This window comes from Fusarium keratoplasticum, chromosome 6 (genome assembly GCF_025433545.1).
Source record: "Fusarium keratoplasticum isolate Fu6.1 chromosome 6, whole genome shotgun sequence".
In the NCBI taxonomy this organism is placed as follows: domain Eukaryota; kingdom Fungi; phylum Ascomycota; class Sordariomycetes; order Hypocreales; family Nectriaceae; genus Fusarium; species Fusarium keratoplasticum.
In genome coordinates, this window is record NC_070534.1 from 1,421,888 (window position 1) to 1,443,860 (window position 21,973).

At 51.2% G+C, this 21,973-nt stretch overlaps 7 protein-coding genes across 7 annotated transcripts; 5 read left to right on the forward strand and 2 right to left on the reverse strand.

Annotated features, from left to right (window-relative positions):
• Positions 1-471: 471 nt before the first annotated feature.
• NCS57_00840300 (uncharacterized protein) lies at positions 472-984 on the reverse strand (the record flags this gene model as incomplete). The annotated part of the gene is made up of 1 exon (XM_053058219.1): positions 472-984. One exon carries the CDS (start codon positions 982-984, stop codon positions 472-474), a length of 513 nt encoding a protein of 170 aa, XP_052912050.1.
• Positions 985-2,026: 1,042 nt separating this feature from the next.
• NCS57_00840400 (DJ-1 protein-PfpI domain-containing protein) lies at positions 2,027-2,952 on the forward strand (the record flags this gene model as incomplete). The annotated part of the gene is made up of 2 exons (XM_053058220.1): positions 2,027-2,257; positions 2,338-2,952. The coding sequence occupies exons 1-2, from the start codon at positions 2,171-2,173 to the stop codon at positions 2,950-2,952; spliced, it is 702 nt and encodes a 233-aa protein (XP_052912051.1). The 5' UTR covers positions 2,027-2,170.
• A 505-nt stretch (positions 2,953-3,457) lies between these two features.
• Positions 3,458-5,565, forward strand: NCS57_00840500 (Fungal-trans domain-containing protein; the record flags this gene model as incomplete). The annotated part of the gene is made up of 2 exons (XM_053058221.1): positions 3,458-3,462; positions 3,525-5,565. The coding sequence occupies 2 exons, from the start codon at positions 3,458-3,460 to the stop codon at positions 5,563-5,565; spliced, it is 2,046 nt and encodes a 681-aa protein (XP_052912052.1).
• A 151-nt stretch (positions 5,566-5,716) lies between these two features.
• On the reverse strand, positions 5,717-9,586 carry NCS57_00840600 (uncharacterized protein; the record flags this gene model as incomplete). Its single annotated transcript, XM_053058222.1, has 8 exons — positions 5,717-5,730; positions 5,780-7,666; positions 7,711-7,869; positions 7,917-7,980; positions 8,484-8,596; positions 8,657-9,260; positions 9,315-9,449; positions 9,503-9,586. The coding sequence occupies 8 exons, from the start codon at positions 9,584-9,586 to the stop codon at positions 5,717-5,719; spliced, it is 3,060 nt and encodes a 1,019-aa protein (XP_052912053.1).
• A 640-nt stretch (positions 9,587-10,226) lies between these two features.
• On the forward strand, positions 10,227-11,639 carry NCS57_00840700 (Rieske domain-containing protein; the record flags this gene model as incomplete). The annotated part of the gene is made up of 5 exons (XM_053058223.1): positions 10,227-10,439; positions 10,485-10,953; positions 11,018-11,362; positions 11,414-11,539; positions 11,596-11,639. 5 exons carry the CDS (start codon positions 10,227-10,229, stop codon positions 11,637-11,639), a joined length of 1,197 nt encoding a protein of 398 aa, XP_052912054.1.
• A 1,236-nt stretch (positions 11,640-12,875) lies between these two features.
• NCS57_00840800 (uncharacterized protein) lies at positions 12,876-14,682 on the forward strand (the record flags this gene model as incomplete). Its single annotated transcript, XM_053058224.1, has 3 exons — positions 12,876-13,028; positions 13,081-13,607; positions 13,695-14,682. The coding sequence occupies 3 exons, from the start codon at positions 12,876-12,878 to the stop codon at positions 14,680-14,682; spliced, it is 1,668 nt and encodes a 555-aa protein (XP_052912055.1).
• A 2,755-nt stretch (positions 14,683-17,437) lies between these two features.
• Positions 17,438-19,000, forward strand: NCS57_00840900 (Peptide hydrolase; the record flags this gene model as incomplete). The annotated part of the gene is made up of 3 exons (XM_053058225.1): positions 17,438-17,541; positions 17,591-18,607; positions 18,658-19,000. The coding sequence occupies 3 exons, from the start codon at positions 17,438-17,440 to the stop codon at positions 18,998-19,000; spliced, it is 1,464 nt and encodes a 487-aa protein (XP_052912056.1).
• Positions 19,001-21,973: the final 2,973 nt, after the last annotated feature.

A 21,973-nucleotide genomic window follows, 5' to 3' on the forward strand; every position in this document is an offset into this window, starting at 1 on the left:
GGGATAAAAATGCCCAGAATATCCGGGGTCCCGTCCGCTCTCCCATAGATAAGCCAGTGAGGGGCGGATTAGTAGTTGGGTCGGTGACGACCAGCGAATCCCCGCTGTTGTATGTTTTTTTGCTAATTCTCTTAAATTGTTGCGCGTGCATGTTGCTGGAGGCCTTTTGTGACCATGGTTCCGAATCTTTGCTCGTTCCCCCGTGCCGCAGAGGGTGGTGTGAGCGGTCAACCAACAGACGCAAGGCAGTTTATGTCACTTCAGCCAATAAGAAGCTAGCAATGGACTCGCGTGCAGTTGAACGGGCAGGCTGTTTCTAACAACAAATGTTCAATAAGTCCTATCTACTTATGAAAGAGATCTTTTTTTTTATTCGCTTTTTCAGTGTGTCGCAAGTGATGGAAAAGAAAGAGAAGGAAAAAGAACCCGCCACATCCCGTGCCCTCTGGGTACCTCTCTCGTTCAAGGACCTCAGATTGTAAACAGCCCATGTCCTGAGACAACACCTCCCCATACATAGGAATAGCCGTGAAGGTTCCCATCGCGATCAAAACGAAAAATTACAACAATGTGTAGCCCGGCAAGCCTGGCACGCAAAGCAGAGGGGACGGTTGATCCTCTATTGTCCAAGTGCGCATGGCGGTTGAAGGTGCGAGCCCAGCCAGTGTTGTGGGCCTGGGGCACTGAGGCTGGGGCTGGTGTGGCTTGAGTGGCTGAAGCCGTCTGGGTCTGGATGACCGTGGCATGCTGGCGAATCACCCGTTGCTGCTGCTGATATAGCTGCCATCTTTGATGGATCTGGCTGGCAGACCTTCGATACGGCGTGACGGTTTCGCCCACAGCAGTGACACGCCTAGCCATGGCGGGATGTTCTGGTGGATGATTCGGGCCAGTGGTGGGGAACTGCCTTGGCTGTTGGGGCTGGGACACACCAGGGGCCAGAGACTGGAATTGGGATGACTGAGGCTTGCTGGTGTTGTTCATGGTGGACTTCTAATTTATTGAAAGATAAATATGGAATGGCACAAAGCTGGTTGAGATGAAGAACATGATTCCGGTCGAAAACGCCCTTGAATGCCATTTGAAGGGCCTTTTATGCTTGTTGGTAGGTATTGGAGGGTATCGGTTTTCAGAACCCCCCCTGTTGATGATGCATCGTGGAGGGTATCGTTTTCGGCCCCTCCAGATCCAAAAACGACCCCCTTGATATTGAACATCGTGTCCCCGTCCACGTGCTCAGTTGTCGAGCTAACCACAGCCTGAAATTTCCCTCAAGCCTCAAACTTGCCTCTTACAACATCCAAAATATGACCAAGCTCACCCAGGCTCTATGCTGGCTTGCTTCTACTGGTAGAAACGGGGCCCCTTCCGACTTGGTTTCGCCGTGTTGAGATTGTGGACTTGACAGCAGGACCACATAGTTGAAGCGACCACGCCGTGGCCTCAACGCCTGCGCCTGGACTTTGTCACCTTTGTTCTTGCCCTATTCTCCGATTGCTCCTAGCGTCGGCTTGCTATCCTCTCCGGAACGACTCCTGTCAATCAGATAAGAAATATCCCGTCAAGAAGTACTTCCACCTCTGTAATTTTCCGACTCAAGCTTAAGAACCGTACAGTCTAACTACCTACAGCCAGAAGGTTGAAGACCCACATTCAAGGGGGCTGATTGGAACACTCAAATGGCCCTCACATGCTAGACACTGCTTCTTCTTTTTTTTTTCTTCGCTACTGTACTTATTGCATACAAAGAGCTCCATGCCAAGGACGACGGGCTCTGCTAAACCTCGATACGGACTACACCTGATGCCATGTCTGAGTACAGAGTAAGGTGCTGGGGATCAAGGAGTGTGGCCCCACAATACCCAAAGGAGCACCGGAGTTGAGCGGAAAGAAAGTGAGAAGCCAACCACGTCAATGAATCCTTACAAGGGTCTGGGAATGATGATAGGTGATATGAGAAAGAGCTGAAACGAGTTGATACCACGCTCCGGCGCTCCTTCTAGCAAGTAAGAGCCCCCTCATAAGGAAGCCGTGTATAAGAACTCGATGGAAACCTGTCAGCATCTCGATTCAACATACTCAAACTCTTGTATCGCATCTCGTGCGTTTTCCAATTCCGCAAATCACACGTTCTAGTCAGCTGTTTAGGATTTCATATCTTTCGCACACAATGACGACTCAAAAGCCCAAGGTTCTTGTTGTCCTTACCTCGGCCGACAAGGTCCCCAAGACTGGCAAACAGATTGGCTGGTATTTGGTAAGTCGTCGTCCTGATTTGAGCATACTTCCAATCACAAACCATGCATTGTGATAAGGGTCCATGCTAACACTACAAAGCCTGAGCTCGCACACCCTTTCCACGTCCTCAACCCTCTTGTCGAGCTGGTCTATGCTTCGCCCAAGGGCGGAGTGTCGCCTCTGGACCCGGTATCTGTTGATCTCTTCAAGGATGACCCGGTGTGCAAGGACTTTCTCGAAAACCACACCTCAGTCTGGGAAAATACGACAAAGCTGTCTGATTTTGCTGGCCGAGCCTCGGAGTTTGACGCCATCTTCTACCCGGGCGGACATGGTCCTATGGTAGATCTCGTGGATGACCAGCATTCCAAGGATCTGCTCCGTGACTTTCACTCGCAAGGCAAAGTCGTCTCGGCGGTGTGCCACGGCCCTGCAGCTCTTGCCAACGCCACCACTGCTGCAGGCGAGCCGTTACTCAAGGGCGTGAAGGTCACTGGATTTGACAATGTGGGTGAGGAAATGTTCCAGTTTACAGAGGACATGGACTTTAGCCTCGAGGATAAGCTGGGTCAAGTCAGTGGCGGCAAATACGTCAAGGCTGCCGAGGGTCCCCTTGCGGAGAAGGTTGTGGTCGATGGCAAGTTTATCACAGGGCAAAACCCAGCGTCATCTAAGGGAGTGGCCGAGGAGATTGCCAAAGCTCTGGGGGTCTAGTTAAGCAGTCTGTCGAATTAATGGATTTGTTACCCTATAGCCCAGGACGACGAAAAGCGTCGCCATAGTCTACCCAAAAACGAGTTTACTTAGACCAACAAACATATAATCAAGAGACAAGTGGGCAACGTCTCGTCCCGGAAATAGTGCCTACGGACTTACGGTGAGCAATTAATAAGCGTTGGCCTCGGAGGTTAGCGCTGACGATTGGGATTCTACCTCTTTGATCCGCAACATAGAACAGTCATCGGCCATCGTTAAGCCAGACCAACTGACAGCAGGCATGTTTGGGGCTTTTCCTGCCTCGTCAAAACCCACAGGGCCTTTGACCTCCCCAGGTGTCTCGTCCAAGCCAAAAAGGAACCGGGTCGCTCGGGCTTGCGATCTATGCCGAATCCATAGAATCAAATGCGACACGAGTCATCCATGCCGGAACTGTCTAGCCAGAGGGTGGCAATGCAGTAGCCGCGGGAGGCTTGACCAAGGATGGAACCTCCCACGCGCCATGAGGTATGGGGACTGAACGGAACGAAGCAGCATGTTGATGTTCTGAGTTGACCTGGGCTGTATAGGGAAATCGAAACATTACGGAGGCGTGTGAAAGAGCTCGAGACTCAACTTGAGGGTACAAATACTGAGTCAAAGGATACACACAAACACCATGCTTGTGACGACGAAGACGACCAGGCTTCAAGCCCACATCCTTGCAACGAGGACGGAATTCACCTGGACACTACCCAACACACGGAGCCATCTTCTTCCCTTGCTCAATTTTACGGACAGTCATCGGCATATTACTTCATCCACCGCATAAACCTCCATCTCCAATCTCACCACCAAGAATCCCCAGAAGCCCAGAGCCCCCAGACACTGATCCCCAACTCTGCAAGCCGATCGTTCGTTCATGCTGTATTTTCTCAAGAAGCAGAGCCTGAGGCAGGGGTTGGCTCAGAGGCGGTCCCGGAATGCAATCAGCGGCTGACAGAGAGCACCTTGTCTGGAAAGAACCTGACAGCAACCCAGGAGGCCTTCTTCCTCGACCTCTTCTGGGATTCTTGGCACTGCTGCTATCAGATTCTCGATCAGGTTGAATTCAAGGCGCACTACAAGTCCCTCTGGGGTGGCCCAGGCCAAACCACCCGGAAACCATCTGCCCTGGTCGACATCGTCTTGGCCTTGTGCATGCAGTTTGGTGTCACATCTCTTCCTCGACAAGTAGAGTCTAAGGCCGAGATTGACATCCGCGACGCTACTATCGCGGGTCGCTGGCTCTACCGACGCGCCCAAGCCCTACTGGCTTGCGAGCTGGAGAGACCTTCTCTCACAACCTTTCAGTGTCAGTTCTGGTCTGCCGTCTATCTCGGTAACGCATCCTATCAGAACATGGCTCAAAGCATGATCGGTACCGCTATCTGCACTGCGCACGCACTTGGGCTGCACATCGAGCCATCTACAGAGCTACCCCTCAAGGAACGAGAGGCAAGGAAGCAGATGTGGTGGACTCTGTTTGTGTTTGAAACCAGGCTCTGCATCCGACTGGGCCGACCTTGGGGGACTGACATGTCCCGGACAACATGTTCCTTACCAGGAGAGGATCAGGAGCCTCACTCCGGCCATGTAGCGTGGCGGAGCTACACGGTACAAAGAGCTAGGCTTATGATGCTAGTTCGAGCCATTTTTGACAGGTTTCAACAAAAGTGCGCTTCCACAAAGAAGGGAAACTCGAGTGTCATTGTTGAGGAGTTTTCCAAGACTCTCAAGGACGGTGTCGAGGATATACAGGCGTGGGTTGATACAGTCCCTACCGCACTCAAGACTGAGCGCCGTGGGAGCGGCACGCCCTTCTCAACAGATCTGTCTGAAGTTGATATTGAGCCTTTTGCACCGCTCTGGTTGCGTCGGCAGCGCCTCATGCTGGAGCTTGGATACCACGACTCCCTCCTGACACTTGGCCGTTCATGCATAGCCTTCTCGCTCAAGTCAGTGAGGGAACCTTATCATCAAGGGATTCATATTGACGAAATACCCTCGAAATTTTCCACGATGCTTCATGTGGCTGGAACTGCCGCTCGACATGCAATATCGATAACGCATGTATTGCACCAGATCTACAGGGACCATGACATCCTTGACGGTTGGTATGAGCCGTTCAACTATCAATGGAACGCGGCCATAACGTTAGTCGGATTTATCCTGGCCTACTCCAAGACCAGTTCCATAGTCCCAGCTGCCTGTGAGGCCCTTTCCAGCAGCATCAACGTCCTAGAGCGGATGGGCAGCTTCTTTGGGGTGGCAGCGAGCGCGGCGGTCGTCATCAGTAACCTTTTACACAAGACCAGCGCCGTTGTACGCAGTTTGGAAGAGTTTGCGACCAACCCGGCCGAGGAGTGTTCGGCCGACATTTCCAAAGCTCCCCTAGGCCAACCGGACGCGCTTCATCTCCCGGAATTGGACATTGCATCATCTATCCTGGCTGGAGCTGATGGCACATTTGGACCAGCATCCGAGTTTGAAGGGTTCGGGTTCAGCCATGATTTGAATCAATTCGCAGGGATCGGTGATTTTGGCCTCGAGGACAACTTTGATCTTTGGACGTATCCGTTGGATTCGTAGTTAGAATTCAGATTAGACTGGAAACAACAAAACGCTATAATAAAGTGAAGAAATAGAGAGGATCTAGGTTAAAGAAAGACAGTTGTATCCCTCCTGAACACCACAATTTTCCATGCACATCATTCCAGATAATCAGATAAACCTTGATCGCTCAGCCCAGCATTACTGGAACAGTTTAGCCATGAAAAAGAAGTTAGTTGATCAGCCGACTTACCTTCCCAGCCCCATTCTTCCATTACGGTCAACCAATGCAACCTGCTTTTTACCGTGTAGTTCCTGGCGTCCGTCTTGAGTCCTGAAGCGTCTTGTTGAGTTAGAGCAGTTGAGTCGAAGAGGAGCAAAGATGTGGGAGGTTCCCATTCTTGTTGCATACATGCACAATCACTTTCAAAGCCGCTCTCAGGAACCATACCTTGCTCAAAGTCCAATCCAGCATCCCGCGATCCTGCTGAGAAAAGAGAGTTGCCCGTCCTTCCGTGGTTGGATCCCTCACATGATTGGCGGTGCTTCCCATAACTGTCCCGCCTCCTCCAGACCTCCAACGTCAACTCCAAACACCTGTCCACGATCCCAGATGAATTTCCAGTGGTCATAGATTTCCATCTGTCACGGATCCAATCTCTATCTTCTGCCTCTGTTGCCTCACAACCGGCTATCATGAGGGGTAGGATGTGGAAGATGACTGCCCGGGAATGAAGTGGAACTGTGGCGATGAGCACAAGCACCTTGCGCGCCATTTCCGAAAAAGAGAAGCGGATGGGGAGTTCGGGTACTGCCTGATATAGTAGAAGCAGTGTGGCCCATTTGTAGGAGTTTGCCGTCTGCACCAGGTCTGAAGCATTTGGGGTCAAGGACTCGGCGTCCCCTGCGACCTCCAAGCTCATGGAGGGAGTCCAGCACTCGATGGCCATCTTTAGCTCCACGGCTCGGGCGACAATCACGGGCGAGTTGAGTTTATCCTGCGTCTTGCGAACACGTCGGACAAGATCGGCGACGCGGCCAATCAACGGGAACAGTGCCCCGGCGCATCCCATGAGAGGGTCAACCTGAGGCTCGGGGCAAGGACTTGTCGAGCTGCAAGCAGTCATGAGGTCCAAGTCCATAGCCTGGACGTTGGAGCAGGTAATTCTCGTGAGGACATCCATGTAGAGCCAGAGGTTGGCGAGGAAGCTCAAACAGAGATTACCCTCGAGAGGTCGTGACGCGAGATCCTTAGAGAGGCCTTGCTGAAGAAGGTCTTTCGCCTTGTTGATGTGGCTGATGCCATTAGATGCTCGAGGGTAGTACCAGGTCTGGGCGATGCTCAGAGCAAGCGTGACGATGAGGGCCACCTCGAGGCGCATGCTACCGTTGGCCTCGACCGAGAGCTTTCCCATACTATTCTCCAAATGCCTCACTCCCTCAGCGCGCAGTCGAGGCAGGCACTTGGCTCCGTTGAAGCATGTCATGGCGGCGATGGCGTGGTACAGCGCAGGGTGATCCTTTGCCAGGGGCCAGACCACTTTGCGCCATGGGTTCCCGGTCGGGTCTTCCTTGATGTAGAGGATTTCGCATATACGATTGTTATAGAGCATAGCGATGCTCTCTGGGCTGTTGTCTCGGATTGCTGGTTGCCGGTACAGGTTGAAGAGGCCATGTCCGTTTAGCTGAAGCGAAGGGCTCACAGCTAGATTCAGGGCCGAGATCCATGAGTCTTCGGCAGAATCCAGCACATCCGGGTCTTGATCAGAAAGAATGTCGGGCGCGCCAAGATTCTCCGATGCAAGGTCAAGAAAGTTGGGCAACACGGCTTCGGTACTCTCCTCTGTCACGTTTGTTTTTGGGTCCACGATGGCATTGAGGTCCAGGAAGAGCATATCAAAGTCTGCGACTTGTTCCGTCGGACTGAATGATATGCCGAGAGAGGGAGCAGCGGGAGAATCGAGTGCTTGGAGTATATCGTCGTCCTGGGGTCTTGGGCTAGCCACAACCTCCATCGTGTTGGATTCCGGGTCCTCGGATATTCTCGACGATGGAAGTGGAGAACTGGTTCTTTCTTGTGGTCTATCGGATGATGTAGTTTGATGAGAGTTAACCGTCTGGAGATGTCTTGTTTTAGTCGCTGTCAAGTCAGCATGTAGCATCCAGTATGCCTATCCGACTTACTCTTGCGTGCACAGTAACTTGTCTGGTCGGGTTTCTCGATTTCCTTCCATATCAACTCCAAACTATAACCACCGCAAGGAACCCGTCTTCGAAGACATTGCGAGCATGAGGGCTTGAGCTCGTCGCACTTCCTCCTCTTTGCTTTACAAGTCACGCACCCTATGGCCGTCAGCCGTGACCCCGATAACCTCCAGTCACACACGAACCATGTCGACTCTTTTCATGCTTGGCCTTTTTCAATGTCTGCCTGGGAGCCTCTTCACGGAAACTCTGAGGCAAAAGCCGTCGCGGGGGTTTTCTATTGTTTGCTGCTGCTGACGTGGAGGTTGCATCATCTTGTATCCCAGGTTGAGCGGCCGAGGTCGTACTCATCCCAAACACCGTATTCACCTTAAGCGGACAGGTAAAGAGGAAGCGAATACCCTTGGCTGCAAAGAAGATGTTTTATGAGAAGAGGAGGAGGGTGACCGTCGTCGTTCTTTATACTCTACTGATCACAAGATACGGCTATCAAGTCATACTAGGGTAAAGACGGCTACTGTTACCACTTCAGGATTAGTGCGGGGGGCCTCGATGGCGCTATGACTGATCTCTTATCACCGGGTTTCACAGAGGTTCCTTATATGAAGTCATGGGGCATGTAAAAGGTGCATTCTAGACATGCGACGCGCTACTGAAAGACTGACGCCGCATTCTCAATCTCAACGAGTACAAGCTATAACAATGTCATCATCCTCATTAAAGAAACCGTGTCAATTTTAGGCTCAAGACACCTCCGCGACCTGAGCCGTGCTAGACTCCAGAGGTTGAGGCGGTGGCGCGTTGGACTTGAGCCTGTCCTTTTCGAACTGAGCAGAGCACATCTCTAGCACTCGGCTCTGGTAGTCTGATGCACGGGATTAGCATGTTTCTATTTCATCACACCAGTATTTTGGAAATAACCTACAGACTACACCATTCTCCTTGTTCGGGTTGAGAATACCCTCGGTGTAGACACCGATGTTGAGGTTCTGCTGCGCCTTTTCGCAGAGCTCCTTGTCTTCCAAGGCAACTTGGCGAGCGAACTTGTAATAATCCTCAAACTCTTCGGAGCCGGCAGGTGCAGGATGATAGTAATCAAACTCCATCACGCAGTTGCCAGGCTCCTCCAACGGACACACGCGCCATGAGGTCATGCCGCCGCCGTAGATGCTCAGGGTTGAGTTTGGGAACAGGTAAACAAACAAACCATCGTTTGCTGAGCAAGGACCCGCGAGGTGCTGAGAGTAATTGTGTCTGTTGATGACCTTGTACGTGGTGGGTGTGTACTTTTTGGAAAACTCGGGGTGAGCATAGGCGCAGTGAAGGCATTCCTGGTATCCATCGACCAGGGTTTTCCAGTTGTAATTTCCGACATAATTGAGAGGTCGCTGAAGGGGCAGATCTGTAAAGTCGCAGTCCTTGATCAACTCTTCTAGGCCTGGGAAGAATTCCTGGAAGCTGACTGTCTCGTCGGACAAGGTCATGAAGAGCAAGCCGCCTGTCGTCAAGTAGCTGCGGATCTCCGAACCCTAACAAAAAGGTTAGAGCATCAATTTATTCAAGGCAAATCTTGTGAAGCGTACAGCGTCGGAAAAGATCTTGATGGTCTTCCAATCAGCAGAAGAGCGCCGGATAGTGTAGTTGACCTGCGCCAACTCGCAGCGGTAGTCTTCTTGGGCGTTTGGCCATTTGGTGACGGCGCCCAGGAGAATCCAGCTCTTGTAAAGGTTAGAAATTCTTCTTCAGACAGCAGAAGTAAAAAGTTGCAAACCTTGAGAAAGATGGCTCGCCTCTCGAGACCATAGATGGCCTTGCTGGTATACCACGAAGCGGGAAGTGTTGTCTGGCAAGCCATTTTGAACTTGATCTGGAGTTGTGATGGCAATGTTGTCTGCTAAGCAAAGCTCTAGTCATGATCGAGAGGATAAATATATAATCAATAATCCAAACTGCCACCACAACGAACGTAACTCTTTTCCAGATACAACCTTATCTCACAGAATCCTTCCCATGCGCTATTCTTGATAAAGAAGGGCGGTCCATAGCTCTGCATCTACAACCATTTTGGGGGACTTAGTCCGGGGCATCCGTAGCCAATCAGAACTCTGACCAGAAGCCATCCAAATGAGGAAACTTGATCCCAGGTATTCAGAACTCCTCATTGGACATTATTTCGGCTCATCGATAACGCCACAGACGGGAAGCAACGGAGATCTACGGATAGTTGATCGCCCGTGACCAAGGGCCCTAGCACACCGCTGGGATCAGACTTCCCACAGAGGGAATCCGGTTCATATGATCTGTAAAAGTATCGTGAACTTGATTAGTATGCAGTAGCGGTGTCGTTGTCCGGCGCGGTTGGCTTGGCCGATTTGGGTCATGCCAAACGCTGAGACGTGTCATCGAGACCTGCTGGCTTATAAAGTTTTACGGGCGTGTTTTCAGAGTAGAAGACATCACCACATTTCTCATCTCGCTCTTTTATTCCATTAAAAATGCTCGTGTCGATCGGAATACCCCCTTACGTCCTATGCGGCGCTGCCCTCGCTTTGGCTGCGTCGTTGTTTTGGTTCTACAGGACATTCTTCAACTCTACATCGACGACACTTGCAAATGTCCCACTCCTCACCAAGCAGCCCGATCTCCCCCAAGGATGGTGGACAGATTCTGAAAGATTCAAAACCGAGAAGCGTGCGATATTTAGCCAGGTGAGCCTTCTTGGATCCCGTCGAGGCCTGCCCTGACCTTGACAGACTTGGATCTGCGTGAGCCATCGCAGTCGCTTCGTCAAGGCCGGGGACTACATCGCCTTTGATATTGCGGGCTTCCGTGTCCTCCTCATGCTGGGAAAGGACGGGACCGTACGAGCATTCCACAATATTTGCCGCCATCGTGCTTTTCCCGTGGCCAAGAAGGCATCTGGATCTTCGACTGTGCTCGGTTGCCGATACCATGGATGGAGCTACGATACAAAGGGCCAGCTCACAAAAGCGCCTCATTTCGACAATGTCCCTGGTTTTGAAAAGAGCCAAAACGGACTCTTCCCTATCCACACGAGAGTTGATGATGGTGGATTCCTTCACATCAACATGAGTGCGAGTGAACCAGCTGGAGACGAGCTGTCACATATGAAAAAGACTTCTCAACTTGCCGGTATCACTCAAAGCTCTCACTTTATTAACAGCTGGGAAGTACAGGGAAACTTCAACTGGAAAGTAATAGGTATGTTGTCAACACCCATACGAGAAATGAAGCGAGCTGTGGCAATGTGCTGACTCAAGTCTAGCCAATGACACCCAACATACCTTTCAAACACCTGCAACGGAGGGTGTCTCTCGTCTCTTCTCTGCCAAAGACTCCGTGTCTACAGGCCAGCAGCGTCTTGGACCGCTGACTACTGTATCTCCAAAGCCTGGTAGTCCAATCTGGTACCAGGTAACATACTCTCCAGACTCTGTCGGGCAGACAACGGTACGATGCGACGTATACTCGACCAAGAAGCCTGATGCACATGCTTTTGATAGCGGTGCAAAGGCTAGTTTGGAGGATCAAATTCAAGCCATGGTCCATCAACACGAAGGCATTTACACCAAGCTCACCGGCCCAGACTTTGACGCGCTTGGTGGTGGATGTATGTTCGTGGAGCATCCAAATAGAGACATCTTAGCTGACGGCCATCTAGATGAGCAGGCCAAGATTGCTGACATGGTCGACGCGCATCTTGAGAAGGAAAAGCTTCAAGGGCAAGACATCAAACCAGCTACCATCCAGCAATGCAGAAGCGCAGCATACATGCAAGCTGAAGGAAGTAAGACCACTCCTTTCCACATATCCGGGTAATACCCCTCTAACTTGGTCCAACAGTCTGTCGAGCAATGGAGTGTGGTAGTGAAAAGCTGGCTTGGTGATGGACCTAGATGAGCGGTGACATTGATAGATGGTCAGCGGGGATTGAAGAAGCATGCATCTTCTCTATCGGCAGCAAGGTTAAACTCTGTGATACAAGTGTGATAGTCACTAGATAGTTATGATCACTGTCTATTTTGCGTGACCCTTTCTTCTCAATACCAAGATTTGATCTGAGCACAATCGGTGTGAAGCGGCTGATCTGTGATGATCCACGAGAATGACTTGTGCGTGTGTCACCTGTGAAAAGAGGTATTGTTTTTGATCATCATGACGTCTCTGAGGGAGAACGACATGACAGGTCATGTCAGCCGAGAAATGCTCTGAACGGTGATCACGGCCCTGGACAAGCCTCAAGGCCTGGCATCCAGCAACAATGTACGAATCGCAGGCCTGCTTCCCCCGATTCCATCTCGATCCCGGCAAGGACCAGTTCTCGCCAAGCATCCCTGGGACCAAATGGTAAGGCTGTGTGCTGCCTGCTTATTCCACATTGCATCAATGGCTCTCTGATTGATGCATGTTCCAAGTTTTCCAGCAGTGCCCGATGGCTCACAGCCTGACAAGGCAGCCCTTCTCTCAAACCCGGCCGACAAAGGTTGCATGTCTTGTACAACAATAGACGCATCATCTTCCGTCATGTCTTGAAAAGCAGTGATCAAAGGGTGATAGGACAAGTCCCCAGTGCTGCAAAACTTGGTAATTTGAGGTCTCGGCACCGGCGCTTCACCTAGAGCCATATATACGCGCCTTCTTATTTTTAATAGGCGAGATCGAATCTGGGATCGGAACGAGGAGGGCAAGACAAGATGCTCACCGAGAATCAAGGAGGTGTGTACATCATGTAGTGACCCAGCTATGGCTTGGCCAGGCGCGACAGTGAGTGTAATCATGCATAATTGTCTCAAATGTGGCCTCGTGTAACCATGGAGAAGGCTTGATAGCATTACACTCATCTCTATTACCTTTCTTAAGTACTGTTTCCCCGCCATCTCTCTAAAGGAGGTAAATAGACAGGCCGTGGAAGTGAAGGCTTGGTAGCAACAGCCAATGCTTAGGTGCGCCTAAGCTCAATAACTGGTAATCGACTGAGCTTGTGTGACAGCTAACAAACTTTGAAAGAAGCCGTCTACCCACTCCAAAGACTTGAAGCCCCGTTAGCCCAGCCCTCGATCTTATACCGGGCTTCCGATAGACCAGATTTCCCTCGATAACCCAGCTATTCAACAACTTGAACCATGTGGCTTCTTACTTCTCGAGGTGATAGTGCCCCATCTGCTGCACAAGTCCTCAGCGCCTCCATCATTCTCCTTGCAGGCTTCATTTTGCGCTACATAAATCGAGGATACCAGATCAGAAAGCGGTTCCAAGCTCTCAAAGCGCAGGGTATTGTAAGTCCCACCCTTCATAGAATCATCGTTTTATTCTCCTGACCGGTCACAGCCCATCATGGACCATTCCATCATCTTTGGCCACCTCAAGGTCGTCAGGAAGTTGATGGCAAACCTCCCCCCTGACGCATATCCCGACTATTTACAAACACAGCTCCAAGATAACTGGAGACAACTATTTCCTCAATGCACCAAATGCCCACCTGTAGTCTACCTCGACACATGGCCCCTGGCAAACCCGTTAATCGTCTCTCTCAGCGCAGACGTGTCGTCCCAGTTCATGCAGCAGCATTCCATGCCAAGGTTCCGAGACGCAAAGGATTTCTTTTACCCGCTGACCAAGAACCGCGACATCGTCAGCATGGGAGAAGCTGAGTGGAAGATTTGGCGCAAGAGGCTGAACGTTGGCTTTGGTGCTCAGTACATCACCAGCCGCATCCCAGACATTGTGGAAGAAGTTGAAGAATTCGTCAATGTTTTGAAGAGCAGGGCAGGTAGGGGTGAGACGTGGGGGCCGGTATTTCTCCTAGAGCATGCCACTAGAAATCTCACCTTGGATATCAGCGTCCGTTTCTTCTTGTAAGTTCAGGCTTTTACTCTTTCGTACGCGTAATGCGAAGACTCCTAGAATTGGCTCAGCAAAAGGAATGCTCACGAAATTAACAGAAACATGCGTCTGTACGAGCAAAGAGGGAATCCATCTTCGCTCGCAGTTGCTTTGGAAGATACCCTTTCCAAGATGATGTTCCGAGTCAACATCCTCAACGTTGTAGCATACTACAACCCCTGGCGGCACTTTAAGCTCTGGTGGAACTACCGCACACTCACTCAACAGCTCATCCCTCCAATGCAAAGACGTCTGTCTGAACTGCAGGCAGACAGCACAATTCCAAGAAAGACACTCATTGATCTGATCGTTCAAGCGTTGGAGGAAGAGGCAGCCGAGGTGCAAGGATCCAGCAGAGAGAAACCTAAGGACCTTATAGGGCTTGCGAATGACTCACTCGAGGTGGTTGTTGGCCAGCTCAACGTGTTTATGCTTGCCGGGTTCGAAACAACTGGAAGTGCCATCTCCTGGGTCTTCCGCTTGTTGTGTCAACATCCCGCAATCTTGGCCCGGCTGCGTCAAGAGCATGATGAAATATTGGGACCAGATCCTTGGGGCGCTGCCGATGCCTTGAAGGGAAACCCACAGTTAGTCAACACGTTGACATACACGCATGCCGTCGTCCGCGAGTCGATGCGAGTCCACACCAATGTTGGCACCATACGTCATGGCGACCCTGGCTTCTTCCTTACGGGTCCTCCAGGTTCAGGTCCTGGTTTCGAAGGAAGGAAGCTGCCTGCTAATGACTTTGGTCTGTGGGACGGCGTGTCTGCCATTCATCGAGACCCCGAAATATGGCATAGGGCCGACGAGTTTATCCCGGAGCGGTTCCTCGTTACAGACACCAATGACCCCCTCTGCCCACCACCCAATGCCTGGCGAGCCTTTGCTGCGGGTCCCAGAAACTGCATCGGACAGCACCTTGCTATAGTTGAGATCAAGTTGGTCATGGCAATTGCGGCGAGATGTTTCGACTTTGACTGTTCGTGGGATGAGTGGGATCGAAGCAGGCAAGTTTCCGGCTTTGGCTTGACCGCATGCTGCTAACATTCTCTATTAGAGGAAATAGAGATACAAAGATAGACCCTCCCACTGTTTGGGGCGATCGTTATTATCAAGTTGGCAGATATGGACCACCACGGGTCAAGGAGGGCATGCCGGTGCATGTGAGAATGCGCTCCCAGGTCTAGCCACCGTATTCACATGAGATTACCAGTGAGAAGAGTATTGTGGCTGAGATGATGGTATTTTTGTTAATCATTTTACTTGTCTTCTGATGAAAATGGATAGAGTGCTACAGTATGCCAGGGTGCTATCATGTCAAGAATAGTACCAATCAGAAAACCTGGGTAATGTAAGAGCTCAACTAACAGCTACATACTGTAACATTAGTAATCGTAACGGAGGTTCTGGAGCCTCCGGCCTAGGCAGCCTTCATATTACAGCATCCTATTAATAGATGCTTGTGATTGGTACCCAGAGACTAGAGGATGGAGATCATCGCGACCTACCATGTCAAGGCGGCAGATAGATAGGACCCGGTAGATTGATGCACCGACGGACTTCCGTAGACGACCGGACTTTATGAGACTCAAAGCCCCTCATTTAATGGCTATGGCGCTGTCGGGGGCCATTCACTAAACTCCATGTGGTCTAAATGAAAGGACCAGGCTTCTATTGCGACCAATATACGGACTTTGGCCCCCAACGTGACCCCAATAGTCAGCGCCACAGCGCCCATCCGGCATGTCCTCCTTAAATTATAGGAACGCGTATCCTTAACCTTCAAGAAGCGGCTTGCCAATTCATCTTGCTGCCCAATATGCCCGTCTCCATCACGAAGCAGCTCTTGGCCGCCGCCGCCTATTCCACCTCGCATGTGGACATCATCGCCGTCGGCTCTGACAATGCTGTGTACCACCAGGGCTGGAACACATCCAGCTGGCAGAGCGACTGGGACTCGCTAGGCGGCTCCTTCGCTGCTGTCGCGCCCGCCTTGGTCTCATGGGGACCTGACCGGCTTGATGCCTTTGCGAGGGACCGCAAGACGGATCGTTTGGCGCACAACTCGTGGAACGGGGAGGATTGGGGTAAATCTTGGCCTCAGCTTGGAACCAAAACCTTTACGGGCTCTTTCGCTGCTGTTGCCTGGGAAAAGAACCGACTGGACGTCTTTGGGAGAGGAGACAGCGACCGTGCTGTGTATCACCAATGGGTAAGTTTTGTCCAGCTCTTTTATCGCACATTTCATTAACCACCCTTGCGTTTGAAGTGGGATGGCGCGAAATGGACGACTGATTGGGAGGACCTTGGCGGAGTCGTGATATCAGAACTCGCCGTCACCTCCTGGGAACCGAAGCGCCTCGATATTTTTGGCATTGGTGGCGACGACAAGCTCTTTCACCACTCTTACGATGGCGACAGCTACGGCTGGCAGTCGGACTGGGACAGCCTCGATGGACGTTTCACCTCTGCGCCGGCGGCTGTATCCTGGGGTCCCGATCGCATCGACGTCTTTGGGCTGGGAACCGACTTTGCCATGTACACGCGCAACTGGGACGGTAGCGGTTGGAGCGAGTACCTGAATCTCGGTGGAAACTGGGTGAGCCCGCCGGCGGTGGTGAGCTGGGGCGCAGGGAGATTGGATCTCTTTGTTATCGGCGAAGACAGCGACCTGTGGCATCTGTCGTTCGAGGATGGCAATGGCTGGCAGTCTCAATGGGACTCTCTCGGAGGTCCATTTGATAGCCCGCCTGTCGCTGTGAGTCGGGACAAGGATAGACTGAGCGTCTTTGCCGCAGATTCACGGGGCAGAGTCTGGCATCGCGAGTGGGACGGCGACATCTGGGAGGACTGGGAAGGCCTGGGGGCACCAGGCGAGTCTGAGAACGATGAGAGGAATCGACCAGAGGACAAGGGAGATCCAGATGGGCCCAGTGTTCCAAAGGACGCGAACGGCACGCGAAGTTCTTCGGAAAGCACGGGGAGCCGTACGACTGACAAGCCCAAGGAGACTGAGTCAGACGGCTCGGCAGCTCCAAGCAGAGCGTACGTAGCCAAGGGCTGCGTTGGAGCTGCTCTTCTTGCCTTTACTCTGAGTTTTTGGGTATAATCTAGGGCTTGGCTTGCGTGTTTGATATTTCGAAGGGCTGATGGGTCCTTGTTTGAGCGTTGGACGAAGGCTGATGAGAGTGTTGAAACCGCCGGTCTCACTCTCGACTCTTTGTAATCAGCATCTTTCTTAGCGTATGAAGTAACGTTTTGGCTTGCCAAATTCGCTTGTCATGACAACGGGTCTGCTGATCTTGACTCTGATAGGCCTGCTCGGACTCTGTCGGACTTGAACCATGGATCGAGCGTTTGGATCTAATTTGATTACGTGGGATGTTTAATTACCATGTGCTAGGATACAAGCTACTGAGCTTATCACTGGTTGGCTCGCTCTGATGAGGAGATCTAAGCCGCCAGATCTCCAATGATGATCTGAAGCTGATGGTGGCAACAGAGAGTGCTGTGGCTGAGCGACAACGTCGGACTCTAGGCTTCATCCACTTTTCGACATAACCGAATGTGGCTTTATGATATGTAGCACTCATAGAGACGCTGTTTAGTCAATTTAATTGTCAACTAGCCGGGGCTTGTCTCGAAATGCGAGCTTACATCTCGTAAATTGACCCGACGAAGATGATGTAAAATGTTTAAAGGCATCATTGCCCAGCAGTGAATTACTATCTCGTGTCTTTTGTTGGCAGCATGGGTATCTTGGGACTCGGCTCTGTTTCATAAATCATTACTATCCGAAATGAAGCTCAACAACCTCCTTTCCACTCTCACGTTGGCGACCGGGGCTTTTGCAAGAAAGGTGTTGACTCCTGAACGAGTGGCAGCCGATATCAATTCGGAAGAGTAAGTTTATCTGAGTGTCATCTCTGGTCGATACTGAACTCTATTCTAGCCTAGAAGATGTTCTGCAAAACTTGTACAAGATTGCGCAGGACAATGATGGCAACAGAGCATTCGGGCTCCCCGGTTACAACGCCTCTCTCGATTTTGTACTTGCGCGTCTAGGCTGTGGCAACCACTTCGACATAACCGTCCAGCCATTCACACACCTATTCTCTCATACTCGAAATATCTCTTTGATGGGCCCTGACGAAGATGATGTCCAAGTCATCTCGTTGCAGTATAACCACGCCACCCCTCCCGAGGGAGTCACCGCCCCCTTGGCTCTTGTTCCAATTGATGACGAGCGTGGCTCCGGCTGCTTCCAGGGTCAATGGAATGACATCGACGTGGAGGGGAAAATCGCCTTGATCAAACGTGGAAAATGCCACTTTGCCAACAAACTCAAGTTTGCCAAGGACAATGGTGCCTCAGCTGCCGTCATCTTCAACGATAATCCCAAACAGACTGGAGGATCAGCTTCTCTCGGTGCAGAGAACTTCGGAAAGCTTGCGCCTGTTGGAGTCGTTAGTTATGATCAAGGTGCTTCCTGGGCGGAGCGTATTAACCAAGGGGAGACTCTGGAGGTTACCCTGTCCATTGACGTGTTGACCGAGAATCGAGAAACCTGGCAGATTATTGCCGACACGAAGGAGGGCGACGTCGATAGCATCATCATGCTCGGGGCTCACCTCGACTCCATCCAAGAAGGTCCTGGCATCAACGATAATGGTAGTGGTGTTGCCGCACTGCTTAGCATCGCCGAATCCTTCAAAAAGTACAGAGGAACAAAGAACAAGGTTCGTTTCGCCTTCTGGGGCGCAGAAGAGAGTGGGATGATTGGTTCTTTTCACTACACTTCCAATCTCTCCAAAGAAGAGGCGAGCAAGATCCGATTCTACTTCAACTACGACATGATTGCCTCCCCGCAGCCATACTACATAGTGTATGCCGACTCGGACGCACACAAGGCTGGAGCTCGTTTTCTTTTTGAATTCTTGAGCGACCAGGGCTACCCTGCCGAGTACACGCAAGTTACCCCTTTCAAGCTCTTGATGCAAGTCCTGACATGAAATACAGTCCCTTTGGAAGCTCGTCTGACTACATCGGTTTTCTCAAGCTCGGAATCCCCTCATCCGGCATATTCACTGGCGCAGGAGCCCCCCAGGACGCATGCTATCACACCTCGTGCGATGATATTGACAATATCAACCAAGAGGCTTTGGTGGTCAACGCCAAGGCAGCTGGCTTTGCTGCTGCAAATCTTGCTCTGAATGTCAGCAACGTTCCCAGGCACGAAACAACGAGTCCCAACCCCAAGAGCAAGCGTGGTATATCGAGAAACATGGCGAGGTGGGCCAACGTTGCCAGAGGGGCAGAGAAGGTGCATAGCTGTGGGAGCGAGAGGAGGGTGTTTATGTGAGACGGTGATTTTGTTTGATATCTAGAGGGGGAGGGAAGCTTGTATAAAACACCTCAATTAGATTTACTTGCCAGAGTCCAAGTCAATTTTAACCAAGAAAGTCAATGACATCTTGATATCCATATCCTCATCCTCCAGTGCATCTTGAAACGTGTATAGCTTCAGTCGAAACAGCTTAGCAAATCATACTTTGACTAAACACCACATGATATTTGTATCCCACATTGTCAGCCTACGAACGCCTCGGTAGTGGTCAAAGGTAAAGATCCTACTACCCGAAAACGATTCATCGTCCCAGATACCAATACTAGTCATTGGCGTACAACCATAAAGATCCATCTCCGACAAAGAATCAGTTGCTAGATATCGTAGAGCTCCCTACCCTGGGCCTGACTGAGGATCATCTGCTTCACGAGCTCAGAAAACCAACACCAAGGATAATTAGACCTCCATATAGGGTATTAGTGGTCTCACGTTGAAATAGAGCGGATTTACTGGGCATCTACCCGTTAACACGTATTTGATAGGTGTCAACATGGAAACAGGGCTGGGAAGCGGTGCCGATATCGACATGGTTGAAAAAGTAGAACGTTTCACTTGACTATTTTGACTCATGTAGGGATCACATATAGACTCATCACAACTTTTCGTCCCTCACTGGAGAGTTTGAACCAAAAGCATGATGTGATGACCATAAAGTTTTCAGTGAATCCAGGGTACTCAAGATTCAGGGAAGACCCCAAGCGTGACGCAAAGCTACCGAGCCTTGACTTGCTCTCAATCCACCTCCAGATGCTTCCTAGGATGTCATCAAACCCGGCATATTCTCTTCTCTGGATCCGTAACCGAAATTACCCTCGGTCTAGATTTCCTCATCTTCGCATCTCCCCTTTACAGTTTCGTTTCCATCATCTCTCCTCCAAGCCAAGACTTACACCCAAGACTTCCGCCCACTAAGGACCCAACTGCTCCCATAGCCAAGATGCCAATACTCCTTGCCAAGATGCTTATGCCACCCACCCTGCAGTCAGGCTCGAATCTCGCATGCCCGGGCTTGGAACCCAGATCCTAGGTCGGCTATCTTGCCCTTAGCGCTCGGGTCCGAGATCTTCGGACGGAGCTAGGCTTGGGGCGAAAGTTGCAATGTCTTGTGTTTTTTACTGACCCGCATCTGGGACGAGATTGCTCTTGGCTGCATTAAGGAGAGGACACGAAGAGCTTGCGCAGTGAAAATCCGGGGTAAGTACTAATGGGTGAAGGCCAAGAGACAAAGACAACTTCGAGGTTGTAGATACAGAGTTCATTAACGGTTCAATCGCCAAGACATCCGTTATCTCTGCAATCTCGGAGTTTCTCCGATGTTTGCTGAGGCCCTACTGGACAGTTGCATCGAGAAAAGCCATGTAGCTAAACATCAGTTCATTCATCGCTAAAGGATGCCACGGTTGCATGGGACCTAGTTTGGGGTATCAGTTAAATCTGCCAGAACCTTCCGAAGTATTCCGTCTGCCGTGCAAGGGTGCAAAACCTGCTAGCAAGACGTTGCTTTTGCCCATGTTGAGTTGGTGTCTTGGCCTTGTCTAGGGTATGGTATCCCAAGAGGCCTTGGCTCTTGGCCAACGACATATCCACCAGGCCGCAGCTGCTAGAATCACGGGGGTGGACAGTTCAGATAGGCGGTGGGCTCGCGGCGCGGGCAAGGATTTTCGCATGTCTTGCAAGATCTGCACGGCTGAGAAGGGGCCTCAACCCTGGGGCCTCGCGGACGTTGTGTTTCTTGGCTTCAACCTAGGCATTGGGCTGAACCAAGCATGCCTGCCTGTGCGTCCAGGGGAAGAGAACAGTGGTCAGGTGATTGAAGCCCGGTCTTGGCGAAAAGAGTCGACATGAGCACGCAGTGCCGTCGGCAATCTAAGATGCAAAGACACGGCTTTGCTTGGCCACTGATCCGATCTAGAGCAGGGATGATTGGATCTGCTCCCGAAAGGCCTCGACCCTCGTGTTGGTTGTACTGATCTCCTACGTGTTACCGTCTCCCGCAATCGGTGTCCGGGTTGGATATCCAGCTTCTGAGCCGTTCATGTCATGTGAGTGGAGACCTATCAGCGGCTCGGGACATGACCCCGGACGTCTCTGTTGGTTAAAATGACTACAAATGGGTTCTGGTAGTTAATGCAGGAAGAGAAAAAAAAGCAGACATTGGGTATCGATCAAGTGGCTGGGACGCTTGGGGGGGGGGGGGGGGGGGGGGGGGGGGGGATGTCAAAATGTGTAAATTGAGAGCGGGGTTCCGATGCAATGCATCCATCGTGGAAGATCCTCGTCGATTCTCGTCTCGTTTGGCGCTTGTTTTGAGGAGGAGACAACAAGAGCCAGACTCTGCAGGGAGATGGAACGAATCCCCGTGAGCCAACGTTGCGTACCGTGCTGTCCAACAGCAAAATCTGCACTCTCCACGGAAAATACACCCAAGACTCGTAATAACCACCAGCTCAGAGAAGACAAATGTGTCATCTTGCATCAAAGACTCCTCCTCAACCGGTTTTCTTGGCCCACCTCGAGGTTCTGATGTGCTCCGGCTTCACTTCAACCAACAGGTCGGCATCCAATAGCGCTGAAGCTTGGCGGACAAGGTCAACGGGCGCTGGTGTTGTTATTTCTCCACCATCGCTCTGACTAAGAGTTGCTCTTTTGACAATTCGAGCGTGAGTGTGTGTGAAGATCACCGCAACAGTATGCCTGAATGCTCGTGACTGTATTGTTAGTCTATCGCGGAAGCCGCGAGAAAAGAAAAAATCTCTTGACCCAAGAAATAAACACGATGATGAACGAGTCATTCCACATGCTCTAGTTTCACAGGCATGACTGTTCCATGTCTCGATCGCTCTGTAAGCAGTCAAGGTCACGAGAACAAAAATCTTGTCCCCGGACTGCGGCTGGGAGACGTGGGGTCCGGGGTAGCAGCAAGCCACA